The sequence below is a fragment of the Coregonus lavaretus genome (assembly GCF_964263955.1).
Source record: "Coregonus lavaretus genome assembly, chromosome: 8".
NCBI classification, from domain to species: Eukaryota; Metazoa; Chordata; class Actinopteri; order Salmoniformes; family Salmonidae; genus Coregonus; species Coregonus lavaretus.
The window spans coordinates 37,546,689-37,562,914 of NC_139995.1; the positions used below are offsets into that span (position 1 = coordinate 37,546,689).

At 45.1% G+C, this 16,226-nt stretch overlaps 1 protein-coding gene across 1 annotated transcript in view; it reads right to left on the bottom strand.

Annotated features, from left to right (window-relative positions):
• Positions 1 to 713: 713 nt before the first annotated feature.
• Positions 714 to 16,226, bottom strand: part of LOC311134039 (transmembrane protein 233-like) — a gene marked incomplete at both ends in the record, with an annotated part of 41,964 nt that continues 26,451 nt past the window's right edge. The window contains one exon of the mRNA XM_084167645.1: positions 714 to 917. Within this exon, the coding sequence (XP_084023771.1) occupies positions 714 to 917 (204 nt within the window). The remainder of the gene's footprint in view (positions 918 to 16,226) is intronic.

Sequence of the window (16,226 nt, forward strand, 5' to 3'; positions counted from 1 at the left end):
CTCTGCCCCCCTTGTCCTTGTGGGTGATTGTTCATTGTGAGTATTAGTAGCTCGGTTGAGCTCAGTATTTTGTATTGCCGGGGTATTTTCCCCGTGTGCATGTTTGTTCCAGTGCGCCTGTTTTGCGCACTGGACTGGTTACGCTGGATTACGGAATAAACTCTGTATACTGTGATTTACCCTCCTGCGCCTGACTCCTTCAAATCACGCATCACAAAAGTAGAGTTTGTAACAGCAACTTGTCCCATATTAAACTGTTACAGGTTGTTCCATTCATTCAGCTGCTGGTCGTCAGAGGAACAGTGATACTTTGATCCTTGTTATGAGGGGTCTTTGTCTTCAAAGAGGGATCCTTGTCTTCCGGCCCTTCCTACTAGCCTGACCATAGCAGTTGGCAAGGCAGCATAAACAGTAGGGCTGGGATGATACCATTATCACAATATGTTTTTCATGGCAAAAATGAAAACACAAAGCAGACCAAACTCTTTGGTCCTTTAAATACCTGCTGTATGCAAAATACTGTGTGCTATAGCTTGGATAATAAGGGCTGTTTTCCTACAGAAGTGAAATCCACTTTGTGCTCTGTTTCCTTGCCGCAATACTGGTATCGTCCCGGCCCTTATAAACACATCTGGGATTAGTCTACTCCTCTACTACACAGTACCTCCCTGAGCCCTATATATACACTGTGGTGCTCACTCTCTGGCTGCCAGTCATGAGGTCAGCAAGTACTTGTGTTCGCTGCTCTGTTGCGTCTGCCCAGCAGGAACCGCAAGCACCGGCACCCTCTCCTGGCTGGAGGGCACCTTGCAGGCCTTGTAGAGAATGAGGAAGAGGACGAGGAGGAGGATGCCCACCAGGGCATTGCAGGTGATGGCCACCACAGCTGCAGTCGACAGCCCCAGGCTGTCCTTGGACTCCATGACACAAACCAAACAGGACCCGAGTCACGCAACACTAGAGTGGCTCTCTGTTTGACTGTTTATAGTGATCAGACTTGCTCCTTAGTCCACCTGTACAAGGTGAAATAGTCTCTGAGTAAAAGAGTATATGGCGTGAATGTATTCTGATATCTGTGGGTGGATTGACTGGCGCCAACTAGGATGATTTCAAATGTGAGGGCTCAGAGCTCTCTATGTTGTGATACTTATGCAGGACAGATGATGTAATCCATGCATTATGATACTATCAGTCCAGATAGGAGTTTGTACTTTCATTTTTGGGGGTAATGAACATTTGGCCCTCAATTTACTTAAACAAAAATAAAAATAAAATGTGTTCCAGTGATACAGCACTGTATTGGAGAGATTGACTGTGCTATAGATTTCAAATCTCTCGCTCTCTTTCTATTTTCTCTGGAGTGAGTCTTCAACACTGTCCCTGCTTTGTCTCAGGGCCAATCAGGGCCCGGTCATCGTGACGCCAAGGGTCAAACAGCTACCGCTGGCTCTCCATGATGATGATCCACAGTGATGGTAGCGCAGGCTAGACGTGATCTGGACTGGTCTCCGCCAGTTGGCTACAGCGGTTACCCCGCCCCTGCAATGGAAAACAAATGAGAAAGTTTGGGAGGGGAAAGAGTAGTTGCACAAAGGTTCATCTAAACAAATTGTCTGGAGAAGGGGGTTCATTGGTGGGGTTCAACACAAACACAAGCCGATGTTGAACTTCTGAATTTAAGGTTAGGTTTAATGTCAAAAAATTTTAGGGGTGGGGTTTTGCACAGCATGTCAGAATAATTTCTCTTTCAGAACTCTTGATGCACAAAATGCTTCCCCCAGTCTATTCATAGTAGACTTCAAACATTCAGTCTTGCTTGTCTTGTCCCACTTACATGTAACATCTGTTCCCTCATCTCTTAATGATCCACTGCCAACTTTACATCACAGAGACACACAGGCAGAAGCACCACATGCTGATCTTCTAAATGTAGCATGTGGGGAGTGAAATGTAAACGCTGCTCTTATGCCGTTTGTTTCTATTTAATACATTTGCATACCCATGCATTTTTATAAATGGTCTTGAAAAGCATCAAGTGTGTATAAGGGAACGTTTGTGTACATAGAGCGCATCACAAATGGCACACTATTCCTAATATAGTGCACTACTTTTGACCAGAGTCATATGGGCCCTGATCACAAGTAAGGAACTATAAAGAGAATTTAGTGTCATTTGGGACGCAGACGTACTGTACATGTGTGAATCAAATGCAGATGCTGCTCTCACACATTTCTATTTAACACATTTGTTTATCTGTGAATTTTTCATGGCATGCTTGAAAAGCTTCAGACCATTTTCCATGGCTAGATAGGAGTCGCAGGTAGATGCCTCCAGTGCAGTTTTCAGAATAAGTTTAAAGATAGACTCCATGACATCATTATACACAGTGGGGCAACTTCCTGCTTACAGACATCATCAACAACAGAATTCAAATCTGTCAATAAGACTGCCAATATTGGATCTCCCCAGTTTGCACCCTGCCTTGATGCACGCCCCCACACTAAGCAGGAAATTATGCGCCCCGCTGTGTACAATGTCAGATTTTTTTTTTTTTAACCATTCATTTTACCAAGGTAGACAAAGAGAGATAGTTAAGAGGGAGAGATGAGGAGGAAAAGATAATCTATTGTGTAGTTATCTTACAAGAGAAGCAGGTGGTGCCAGTAAGTATAGGTAGAGATGTGTCCCAGACAGTTTTTTCTATTAAGCACAGGCGGCTGGTGGCACCTTAATTGGAGAGGCTGGAACAGAATAAATGGAATGGTATCGAACTCATCAAGCACATGGTTTCCCAGATGACTGTGTGATCTCGCTCTCCGTGGCCGATGTGAGCAAAACGTTTAAACAGGTTAACAATCAGACGGAATACCAGGGCGCGATCTTAAAGCATGTGCAGACCAGCTGGCAAGTGTCTTTACAGACATTTTCAATCTATCCTTATCCCAACATGTAATCTCAACATATTTCAAGCTGACCACCCTGTTCCCAAGAGCTCCAAGGTAAACTGCCTAAATGACTATCGCTCTGTAGCACTCACATCTATAATTATGAAGTGCTTTGAAAGGCTGGTCATGACACACATCAACACCATCATCCGAGACACCCTAGACTCACTCCAATTCGCATATCGCCCCAAAAGATCTACAGATGACGCAATTTCAACTGCATTTCACACTGCTCTCTCCCACCTGGACAAGAGGGGAAATAACTATGTGAGAATGCTGTTGATAGACAACAGCTCAGCGTTCAACACCATAGTCCCCTCCAAGCTCAACACCAAGCTAGGGACCCTGGGACTGAACCCCTCCCTCTGAAACTGGATCCTGGACTTCCTGACGGACCAGCCCCAGGTGGTGAAGGTAGGCAACAACACCTCCGCCATGCTGACCCTCAACACAGGGGCTCCTCAGGGGTGTGTGCTTAGTCCCCTCCTGTAGTCTCTGTTCACCCACGACTGCGTGGCCAAGCATGACTCCAACACCATCATCAAGTTTGCTGACGACACAACGGTGGTAGGCCTGATCACTGACGGCGATGAGACAGCCTATAGGGAGGAGGTCAGAGACTTATCAGTGTGGTCCCAGGACAACAACCTCTCCCTCAACGTCAGTAAGACCAAGGATCTGATTGTGAACTATAGAAGGGAGAGCAAGCCCCCATCCACATCGATGGGACTTGGTATGGTAAATGCACCGCACTTGACCGCAAAGCGCTACAGAGGGTGGTGGGGACAGCCCAGTACATCACTGGGGCCGAGCTCCCTGCCATCCAGGACCTCTATATCAGGCGGTGTTCACTCTGCTACCATCCGGCAAACGGTACCGGAGCATCGGCTCTCGGACCAACAGGCTCCGAGACAGCTTCTACCCCCAAGCCATAAGACTGCTAAATAGCCAGACTACTAAATAGTCAATTAATAGTACCCAAACTATTTGCACTGACTCTATCTTACACTGACCCTACGCACACTCACTAGACTATATATACAAACCATATACACACTCACTCACACACAGTACATTGACACTCCCACACAAAACCCACACACTCACATACACTACATTGTCACGATCGTCGGTAAGAGAGGAGGACCAAGGCGCAGCGTTGAATGCGAACATATTTATTATAGGTGATACACGATCAAAACAACAAAACGATAACGTGACAGTCAACGGTCTAACACAAACCAACTAGAACAAGATCCCACAACTATTGTGGGAAAACAGCCTGTTTAAATGTGGTTCCCAATCAGAGACAACCAGCCACAGCTGACACTCGTTGCCTCTGATTGAGAACCACACTGGCAACATAGAAAAGAAACAACTAGACCTACAACACAGAAATCTACACACCCTGGCTCAACATAACAGTGTCCCCAGAGCCAGGGCGTGACAGTACCCCCCCCTAAAGGCGCGGACTCCGACCGCGCCAACCAAATACCACAGGGGAGGGACCGGGTGGGCACTCCGCCTAGGCGGTGGATCCGGCTCCCTCTCCAACCCCCCAAAGTACCCCTGGTCCGGTCTGGCCCCGCTGGCCGGAGCTGGACTGCACATTGGTGGAGCGGATTGCTCTAGCTCCGGCGTGAAGCATCTGACCGGTGCCGGACCAGGCACCGGTGGAACAGGCTCGGGACGTGCCGGACTGACGACGCACACCACTGGCTTGGTGTGGGGAACAGGCACGGGCCGTGCCGGGCTGACGACGCACACCACTGGCTTGGTGTGGGGAACAGGCACGGGCCGTGCCGGGCTGACGACGCACACCACTGGCTTGGTGTGGGGAACAGGCACGGGCCGTGCCGGGCTGACGACGCACACCACTGGCTTGGTGTGGGGAACAGGCACGGGCCGTGCCGGGCTGACGACGCACACCACTGGCTTGGTGTGGGGAGCAGGAGCGGGCCGGACCGGGCTGGCGATGCGCACCACTGGCTTGGTGTGGGGAACAGGCACGGGCCGTGCCGGGCTGACGACGCACACCACTGGCTTGGTGTGGGGAACAGGCACGGGCCGTGCCGGGCTGACGACGCACACCACTGGCTTGGTGTGGGGGGCAGGAGCGGGCCGGACCGGGCTGGCGATGCGCACCACTGGCTTGGTGTGGGGAACAGGCACGGGCCGTGCCGGGCTGACGACGCACACCACTGGCTTGGTGTGGGGAGCAGGAGCGGGCCGGACCGGGCTGGCGATGCGCACCACTGGCTTGGTGTGGGGAACAGGAGCGGGCCGGACCGGGCTGGAGACTCGCACCATTGGCCTGGTGTGGGGAGCAGGAACAGGCCGGACCGTACTGGGGACACACACCACTGGCCCTACGCAGGGATCTGGAACGGGCCGGACCGGACTGGTAACACACCCCAGTACCCTTCGCCGTGCCTCTACACCTTCCATCCCCTCTTCGACCAGTGGCCCCCGTAACCTGGCGGCCTCCTCTGCCAACCCGCTGGGCCGCTCTGTCGCGGTCTCCTGCTGGCCCGTCGTCCACGGCGTTAGCCCCCCCCTAAAAATTTTATGGGCTTCACTCCTACCCGTGGACCAGGTCTCCATACTTTTTGCCAGCCTTTCACCCTTCTGCTTCCACGTCAAGCCCCTCTCTTCCTCACATGGCTTGACCCAGTCGAGGAGGCGAAGGAGATCCGCTAGAGATCTCCCAGGCGATGGCTCCTGGACTTGCTGCTTGGTCCAGTCTTGGTGGGATCTTCTGTCACGATCGTCGGTAAGAGAGGAGGACCAAGGCGCAGCGTACATATTTATTATAGGTGATACACGATCAAAACAACAAAACGATAACGTGACAGTCAACGGTCTAACACAAACCAACTAGAACAAGATCCCACAACTATTGTGGGAAAACAGTCTGTTTAAATGTGGTTCCCAATCAGAGACAACCAGCCACAGCTGACACTCGTTGCCTCTGATTGAGAACCACACTGGCAACATAGAAAAGAAACAACTAGACCTACAACACAGAAATCTACACACCCTGGCTCAACATAACAGTGTCCCCAGAGCCAGGGCGTGACATACATACTGTACATACACACGCAAACCGACACAACACAAACACACATACATACCCATTACACACGCACACGCACGCTCTCACAGACACTTTTACACTCATTATTTGCTGCTGCTACTCTGTTCTTTATTTTAGTCTTATAATTATCTATCCTGATGCCTAGTCACTTTACCCTGCCTTCATGTACATAATATCTACCTCAAATACCTCGTACCTCTGCACATCTGGTGCTGGTACTCCCTGTATATAGCTCCATTATTGTATATTTTATTTTAGTCCTCTTGTGTTACTATTTTAGTTGTATTTTTAAACTCTGCATTGTTGGGAAGGGATCATAAGCAAGCATTTCACAGTAAAGTCCATACCAGTTGTATTCGGCTCATATGACAAATACAATTTTATTTTGTGTGTGTGTGTGTGTGTGTGTATGTGTGTGTGTGTGTGTGTGTGTGTGTGTGTGTGTGTGTGTGTGTGTGTGTGTGTGTGTGTGTGTCAATAACAGAAGAGAGCAGCTGCAGTAATCACATGGGGGGGGGGGGGGTCATTCCGGCAGAGTTGGCAGAGGATGCCCGAAAATTAAACAGGTTCATTTTGGCTTATAGGCTATGGAAGTGGATGTGGATATAGATGTGTCTAGAACTCTCTCTCAACTCTCCCACTCTCTCTGCCCCATCGCACCACTGCACAGAGAGATGAAGAAGGTGAGACAGCACTACAGGCCTCTCCAAATCCTCTTCCAACGGGAGAGACGGCCGGGGAGGGGCCATCAATGCCAGAAGATGTCAGAAGCGATATGAACCGTGGAGAGGAGAACAGACTGTGCATAAATAGGTCTATGGAAGGGGGAGGTGGGGGGTCTACATGGCACAATGAGCTGTATTTTTACAAAGGCGCCTGTCACACCACACAATGACTTTCAGCTCGGCTCTTGGCATGGAGGATGGCCAAATAGCACATTATTTTGGGGTTCACCGCTGAGGGGAACACTGTGTGAGCACAAAAGAGACAGCCCATTGCATGCACACATGCACAAACACGTGCATGCACACACACACACACACACACACACACACAAACCTGGCCTATAAAGGATGAGATTCTAATGATTCATATGACAGACGAGGGCAACATAATTTCCTGGGAGATAAACATGCAGACACCTCAGAATACCCGGGCAGGCAGCCTTGAGATCAGAGTCAGCTGTGTTTGTCAGCCTGAACGTGGGAAGCACGTGCACAGCAGATAGGCACATCGTCTGCCAGTGCGTGGGCAGGAAGGAAGGACTCCTTTCCAAAGAAGTGGGACACAAGAGCTGGTGATACCCACTGAGGCTGAGTAAGAGCAAGCGTCTCCCAGCAGAGAGAGGGCAGAACCGTGTTCTTCAATCCTGGTTCTGGAGACCCACAGGACGTGCAAGCTTTTGTTTCAGCCAAGTATTAACACACCTGACTTTAATAATCAAGGGCTTGATGATTAGTCGATTAGATGAGTGGGTTGTTTTAATCCTGTGCTGGAATAAATGCCTGCACATCCTGTGGTTTCCCATGACCAGGATTGTGTTAAGTGTTTGGTTCTTCTAGTTGAGGGCACTTTATTACCTATTACTATTTTCTTTTTCTTTTATTTTAACCCCCTTTTTTTACCCCCCAATTACAATCATGTCTCATCGATGCAACTCCCCAACGGGCTCGGGAGAGGCGAAGGTCGAGTCATGCGTCCTCCGAAACATGACCCGCCAAACCGCGCTTCTTAACACCCACTTAACCCGGAAGCCAGCTACACCAATGTGTCGGAGGAAACACCGTTCAACTGATGACCAAAGTCAGCCCACCACAAAGAGTCGCTAGAGCGCGATGAGCCAAGTAAAGCCCCCACCGGCCAAACCCTGCCCTAACCCGGACTACGCGGGGCCAATTGTGCATCGCCCTATGGGACCCCCGGTCACGGCCAGTTGTGACACAGCCTGGGATCAAACCTCATGCTGTAGTGAAACCGCAACACTGCGATGCAGTGACTTAGACCGCTGCGCCACTCGGGAGGCCCACTTGTTACTTATTTAATACTTATTCATGACTTCTTATTAGAACATTTGTGAATGATGAATGCTCCTCACAGAGCTAAAGGGGCTTAAGTCAAGCTCCTGTATAACCACTTAAATTGTGTAAGAGTAACACTAATGTTAACAGCTGGGACACAAGGCAGCTGTTCTATTTGTTATTAAACCCTCGTACTAAGCTTGACTTCTATTTTGTTATTGCTAAAAGCCGAGCTTCAAAAGGACAAATAACAAATGTCTTGTAAATCCCAGAGGTAGTACGGAGCATATCAGACAGGCAGAACACATTGCCTCAGAACTGTGGATTGTAGGTCAGAGAAATGAAACATAGCTGGGTTTGGCTGTATACAGTGCATTCAGAAGGTATTCAGACCCCTTGACTTTATCCACATTTTGTTACTTTACAGCCTTATTCTAAAATTGATTAAATAAAAAAATTTCCTCATCAATCTACACACAATACCCCATAATGACAAAGTGAAAACAGGTTTTTTGAAATTGTTGCACATTTATTACAAATAAAAAACAGAAATACCTTATTTACATAAGTATTCAGACCCTTTGCTATGAGACTCGAAATTGAGCTCAGGTGCATCCTGTTTCCAATGATCATCCTTGACATGTTTCTACAACTTGATTGGCGTCCACCTGGGGTAAATTCAATGATTTAGGTTTATTTGAACAGTGAGAGACAGAATAACAAAAAAAAAATCCAGAAAAACCCATGTCAAAAATGTTATAAATTGATTTGCATTTTTAATGAGGGAAATAAGTATTTGACCCCCTCTTAATCAGAAAGATTTCTGGCTCCCAGGTGTCTTTTATACAGGTAACGAGTTGAGATTAGGAGCACACTCTAATCTCAGCTTGTTACCTGTATAAAAGACGCCTGTCCACAGAAGCAATCAATCAATCAGAATCCAAACTCTCCACCATGGCCAAGACCAAAGAGCTCTCCAAGGTTCAGGGACAAGATTGTAGACCTACACAAGGCTGGAATGGGCTACAAGACCATCGCCAAGCAGCTTGGTGAGAAGGTGACAACAGTTGGTGCGATTATTCGCAAATGGAAGAAACACAAAAGACTGTCAATCTCCCTCGACCTGGGGCTCCATGCAAGATCTCACCTCGTGGAGTTGCAATGATCATGAGAACGGTGAGGAATCAGCCGAGAACTACACAGGAGGATCTTGTCAATGATCTCAAGGCAGCTGGGACCATAGTCACCAAGAAAACAATTAGTAACACACTACGCCGTGAAGGACTGAAATCCTGCAGCACCCGCAAGGTCCCCCTGCTCAAGAAAGCACATATACAGGCCCGTCTGAAGTTTGCCAATGAACATCTGAATGATTCAGAGGATAACTGGGTGAAAGTGTTTTGGTCAGATGAGACCAAAATCGAGCTCTTTGGCATCAACTCAACTCGCCGTGTTTGGAGGAGGAGGAATGCTGCCTATGACCCCAAGAACACCATCCCCACCGTCAAACATGGAGGTGGAAACATTATGCTTTGGGGGTGTTTTTCTGCTAAGGGGACAGGACAACTTCACCGCATCAAAGGGACGATGGACGGGTCCATGTACCGTCAAATCTTGGGTGAGAACCTCCTTCCCTCAGCCAGGGCATTGAAAATGGGTTGTGAATGGGTATTCCAGCATGACAATGACCCAAAACACATGGCCAAGGCAACAAAGGAGTGGCTCAAGAAGAAGCCCATTACAGATTTTCTATGGGATTAAGGTCTGGAGACTGGCTAGGCCACTCCAGGACCTTAATCCCATAGAAAATCTGTGGAGGGAGCTGAAGGTTCGAGTTGCCAAACGTCAGGCTCGAAACCTTAATGACTTGGAGAAGATCTGCAAAGAGGAGTGGGACAAAATCCCTCCTGAGATGTGTGCAAACCTGGTGGCCAACTACAAGAAACGTCTGACCTCTGTGATTGCCAACAAGAATTTGCCACCAAGTACTAAGTAATGTTTTGAAGAGGGGTCAAATACTTATTTCTCTAATTAAAATGCAAATCAATTTATAACATTTTTGACATGCGTTTTTCTGGATTATTTTGTTGTTATTCTGTCTCTCACTGTTCAAATAAACCTACCATTAAAATTATAGACTGATCATGTCTTTGTGATAGAATAATTATTAATGACTAATTATTACACCCTGAAACTGTGTGAAATGTGTTAGAATGTGTGAGTGTAGGACCAGTAAAGACTATGACATTGAGCTACTATTTAGCAATGTGAGTAAGAGTTAGACCAGACAACAAAGGACAAGGAGAACTGTCTACAGACAACTGAGAAACCAAGATTACTGAGGAATTTAGGGAGGAGAGAAACTGTTAGGCTTGGAAGAGTGCATGTGTGTGTGTGTGTGTGTGTGTGTGTGTGTGTGTGTGTGTGTGTGTGTGTGTGTGTGTGTGTGTGTGTGTGTGTGTGTGTGTGTGTGTGTGTGTGTGTGTGTGTGAACTGATGGTCAGGAGAGCAATTATAAAGTGGAAAACTACAGCCCGCCTAAAGAGGGGAGGGATTTTTGTATGACGTGTGAGTATAAAAGATGGACTCTGAAATTGTGATGGCAGAATTCTCAATGAATAAATCTCTGACTATGCAGACCGGGACTCTGTCCGTTTCTTAAATCCAAAAGACTTACAACCTTTTGGGAGACGCACAGAGACACTGAAATAGTTTGTTAAATAATTCACATAACAGCTTGGTCCTCCTGAGCCGGAATCCAATACCTGCCTCTATCATTCCAGGTAACTCTGAAAACCGTCGACGGGCGAATGATACATTCGTAAATAGAAAGTCCTGCCCTTTGACATTAAGGGTTAAGACAGGCCAGAGGACACCTGATTAATGACAGAGACGGTGACGGAATCCAAACCTACATTGAATCTCGGCTGCAAGGATAAGGTCAGTAGTCTTTATTCATTACTTGGTGAAATTGATTTGAGAACTTGCTAAAATATTGACTGAGGGTAACGTCATAATTTAAAGTAGCAAATTGATCAATGCGTAGCCATTTTAAGGTAGCCAATTTAAGGTTGTAGCCGGTAGCCGATTTAAGGTTGTAGCCAATTTAAGGTTGGTGGGTCCGTAACGATTCATGGTAATAGGCCATTACCAAAAGAAACTACCCGGTGTTGAAATAGAAGGAACTATTAAAAGTACACCTAAGGGATGTAACCTGTAAGAGATTATAGAACAGTCAACAAATAATCTGGGTTAAACAAATACAAAAAGTACACCAGAAGGAATTAAAATAGCATGTGTGAGAAATAGAATATTAGTAAAGTCAAAAGTCACAAACAACTGTAGATTTTGCCGTAACTCTATCCGTTTCATGAAACTGGAGCCTTACAAACTCCGGGTTACCGATGGTGTTAACCAATAATCATGTAAGGTTGTATACGTGTGAGACCTAATATTTGCTCAAAAGTCACATCTATGAATAATTCCAGGTGGTTGTATAGAGAGGAGGGAGAACCCATTCCTGTTGTATGAGACTGTCAGGAATTATCAAGATTACATTGTGGGAATAAATTCCTCCGTAGAGTATGAGATAATTCTGGGGGACTAGTCAAGAATACCTACACAGGAAGGGGTGATTTCAATTGTTGTGTGAAACTGTTTTGAATAATTTGTTATATAAAAAAAGGTGGCTAAGGGATTTTTAACAGTACCAACCATGGGAGGCAAATCCTCAAACGAAATGTGTATTATGGACCTAATTGGGGGGGGGGAAATGGCTTTACTGGGCGACTTGATGTAATTAAACTGGAATCCATGATTAAACAAATGCATGTAAATTGTGGTACTGATCTTAATTAAACAGAAAAGAGAGTAATTAAACTAGAGTCCATGATTAAACAAATGCATGTAAATTGTGGTAATGATCTAAAGAAACTCAGGAGGGAGTCAGTATGAGTCAGGAGATGAGAGAGTAGGAGGGGGCCAGTACCCACTGATAGCCTTACCTAATCTATTGGCAGGGGATGAAGGGGCCCCAGCAACCTTAGATGTTAGAGGGCAGTGGGTTTCAGGGGATGCCCAGAGGGCACTTTTGGGCCGATCACGGAGAGTATGTTGGGAGAATAACTGAATTGTGTAATAGCCTCAGAGAACATTACCATCGTCATGCAGACATCTCTACAGTACATGAGTGTAAAGAAGAGGATAGTGAGACTGTCAGCCAGTACTTAGAGAGGCTTAAAGATGTGTTTAACGCAAACAGTGGCATACCCGAGCCAGACCAGAGAAAGGGAAATGATACGCCCTACCATCAGCAATTAAAAATATAGCGTTCCTCAGTGGAATGAGACCAGAGATAAACAGGACCATTAAAAATACTTATAGGGTCAAAAACGGCACAGCAACACTGATTGAGGTTTAAAAAGTATGCAGTTTACCAAGAGCAGATTGGGAGAGAAAAAGAAGAGTAAGAGAGACCTTAAGGGAGTGCCAACTCTCGGGGAGATAGTGAGGCCAGAAACAAAGGGGCAGTGTCCTGGAAATCACAGTCTGTTTTAGTTTTTTTTCAGTTCTGCTGGGAGTATATTTGATGATGGGGATTTGTGTTGAATGAGAGGCTAGAGACTTCATAAAATAATAATTGGAATAATAATAATATATTAACTTGCTCACCCAAACGTAGACATACGTCATGGGTGAGACATAATTAATATAATATTGTACAAAGCCAATTTAGGGTTTCCATTAAGGAACGTCAATCACTACATTGGATATTAATACTATGGAGATAAATTCAATATATGCTGGTCAACTACGGCATGTGTTTGGTGTTATTTGTAGCCTACTTAGAAAGGACAGTTACCTATAGTGGGGGGAAAAAGTATTTAGTCAGCCACCAATTGTGCAAGTTCTCCCACTTAAAAAGATGAGAGAGGCCTGCAATTTTCATCATAGGTACACGTCAACTATGACAGACAAAATGAGAAAAAAAATCCAGAAAATCACATTGTAGGATTTTTTATGAATTTATTTGCAAATTATGGTGGAAAATAAGTATTTGGTCAATAACAAAAGTTTCTCAATACTTTGTTATATACCCTTTGTTGGCAATGACACAGGTCAAACGTTTTCTGTAAGTCTTCACAAGGTTTTCACACACTGTTGCTGGTATTTTGGCCCATTCCTCCATGCAGATCTCCTCTAGAGCAGTGATGTTTTGGGGCTGTCGCTGGGCAACACGGACTTTCAACTCCCTCCAAAGATTTTCTATGGGGTTGAGATCTGGAGACTGGCTAGGCCACTCCAGGACCTTGAAATGCTTCTTACGAAGCCACTCCTTCGTTGCCCGGGCGGTGTGTTTGGGATCATTGTCATGCTGAAAGACCCAGCCACGTTTCATCTTCAATGCCCTTGCTGATGGAAGGAGGTTTTCACTCAAAATCTCACGATACATGGCCCCATTCATTCTTTCCTTTACACGGATCAGTCGTCCTGGTCCCTTTGCAGAAAAACAGCCCCAAAGCATGATGTTTCCACCCCCATGCTTCACAGTAGGTATAGTGTTCTTTGGATGCAACTCAGCATTCTGTGTCCTCCAAACACGACGAGTTGAGTTTTTACCAAAAAGTTATATTTTGGTTTCATCTGACCATATGACATTCTCCCAATCCTCTTCTGGATCATCCAAATGCTCTCTAGCAAACCAGACGGGCCTGGACATGTACTGGCTTAAGCAGGGGGACACATCTTGCACTGCAGGATTTGAGTCCCTGGCGGCGTAGTGTGTTACTGATGGTAGGCTTTGTTACTTTGGTCCCAGCTCTCTGCAGGTCATTCACTAGGTCCCCCCGTGTGGTTCTGGGATTTTTGCTCACCGTTCTTGTGATCATTTTGACCCCACGGGGTGAGATCTTGCGTGGAGCCCCAGATCGAGGGAGATTATCAGTGGTCTTGTATGTCTTCCATTTCCTAATAATTGCTCCCACAGTTGATTTCTTCAAACCAAGCTGCTTACCTATTGCAGATTCAGTCTTCCCAGCCTGGTGCAGGTCTACAATTTTGTTTCTGGTGTCCTTTGACAGCTCTTTGGTCTTGGCTATAGTGGAGTTTGGAGTGTGACTGTTTGAGGTTGTGGACAGGTGTCTTTTATACTGATAACAAGTTCAAACAGGTGCCATTAATACAGGTAACGAGTGGAGGACAGAGGAGCCTCTTAAAGAAGAAGTTACAGGTCTGTGAGAGCCAGAAATCTTGCTTGTTTGTAGGTGACCAAATACTTATTTTCCACCATAATTTGCAAATAAATTCATTAAAAATCCTACAATGTGATTTTCTGTATTTTTTTTTCTCAATTTGTCTGTCATAGTTGACGTGTACCTATGATGAAAATTACAGGCCTCTCTCATCTTTTTAAGTGGGAGAACTTGCACAATTGGTGGCTGACTAAATACTTTTTCACCCACTGTATATCTGCTGTATTCTAAACAATGACAGATTGGGGGTTTCATAAGAGGTGGCTATAATTTTAGTTGATAACAGAGGTAATTAGATTTGAGAAATGTTGAAAAGTAATGTTAGATGGAAAGTCAGCAATAGAGGATAGAGATTATACAGGGTTTCATGTGTGAAAAAAGTAATAGAAATTGGGTGATGAGAAATGTTGAATTGCATTGTTTAAGCAAGAATGGTATTAAATTCATGCTTTCGAGTTATGTGTATGCAAATATGTTATTTGTTTTTGGTGGTGTGTGGATAGAATTTACTAATGCCAGGATTTAGTAAACGAAGCAGAGAGATGTAGTGAGAGCAGTGGAACGGATACCCCACCCTAAGACGGGGGTACACCAGTTCAGAAGAGATATGGAAGGGCTGACCGCCAGCTTTAAGCTGAATACAGGGGAACTAGAGAGGGCAGTCAGACAGATAGTGTTAAAGGACTGGGCGGCAGTGAGAGGAAACTGGGTTCCCGGAGATGGGAATGCGCCGGTTCTAGAGTGGGCAGAAGGAGGGGCTTATGGAGAAAAATTGGCACAACTGTGATAATCTGAGAGAATATTGTCACAGACATGCCGACTTCTCCAAAGTCCACGAGTGTAAGCAGGGAGACAGTGAGACTATTAGTCAATACCTAGAGAGACTGAGAGATGTGTTCAATGCAAACAGTGGATTTATTAAACAATAGGTTTATATTTTAAAAACATAAATGCAACAGGTTGCGATGATTCAATTAATAGAAAGGGGTTATAGGTTTATATTAGAAGGTGTAGTGAACTTAATGAAACGTGGTATTATATAGTGTCTTCCAGGATTGATGGAAGTCTCCTATAGCATTATGTTAAGGGAATGCCTGGGATAAAATATAATGTCTTACTTATACGGAGTATGTGATTGTATTGGCTAATGAATGAAATATGACATTTACAGGGGCGACAGGAACAATAGAAGGGGAGACAGATTTTCCTATGGTGTTGATCAAATAATTGATAATGGATCATTTGAGATGAGATCACATGGAGCAGATTTAGGGGTTCAATAATCATTGTGAGATTTAAAGAGGATATGATCTGAAGGGTAATCAATTAAACATAATCATTGTATACTCGAGGAATTTTGAGTGGTTTTATGGATTAGTTATGAGGAATTAGATTGATACAAATTATTATTGATGAGTTAGGACTGGGGATATCTGTATCATGTTTTGTGTGTACTTACCATCTTTAGATTACTGATGGTAATTGAAGGTTAACAAAATGAATAATTTCTCTTCCAGGAGAAAGAGATTCACTTATCTCATTGGAATGTTGCCCAGGGATAGGGGAGCAGTTTAGTGGAGTTAGGCAGTATTTAGGTCGTAAAAGTGAGCTACCAAATTAAGTGGGGCCTGCTATTTTTGGTTGTTGTTTTTCAATTGGGTTTTTCAAATAAAAAACAACACACCTAGTATGATGTTTATAAAGGGTTGTTATTTCAATTTTAGGGGGTTTTCAACAGGTCAAAGGTGATAAGTCTTAAAGGAGCACACACAGTGAATTTTATGGAGTTTTTCTGTTTTTACTGAGTTTAGGGTATATATGATTTCTTATGAGAATAAATGTCATGAGAAATTAATGAACACTTGGGATAAGTAACATTTATGAAATATTTAGGATGATGGTAATGTTTAGTATA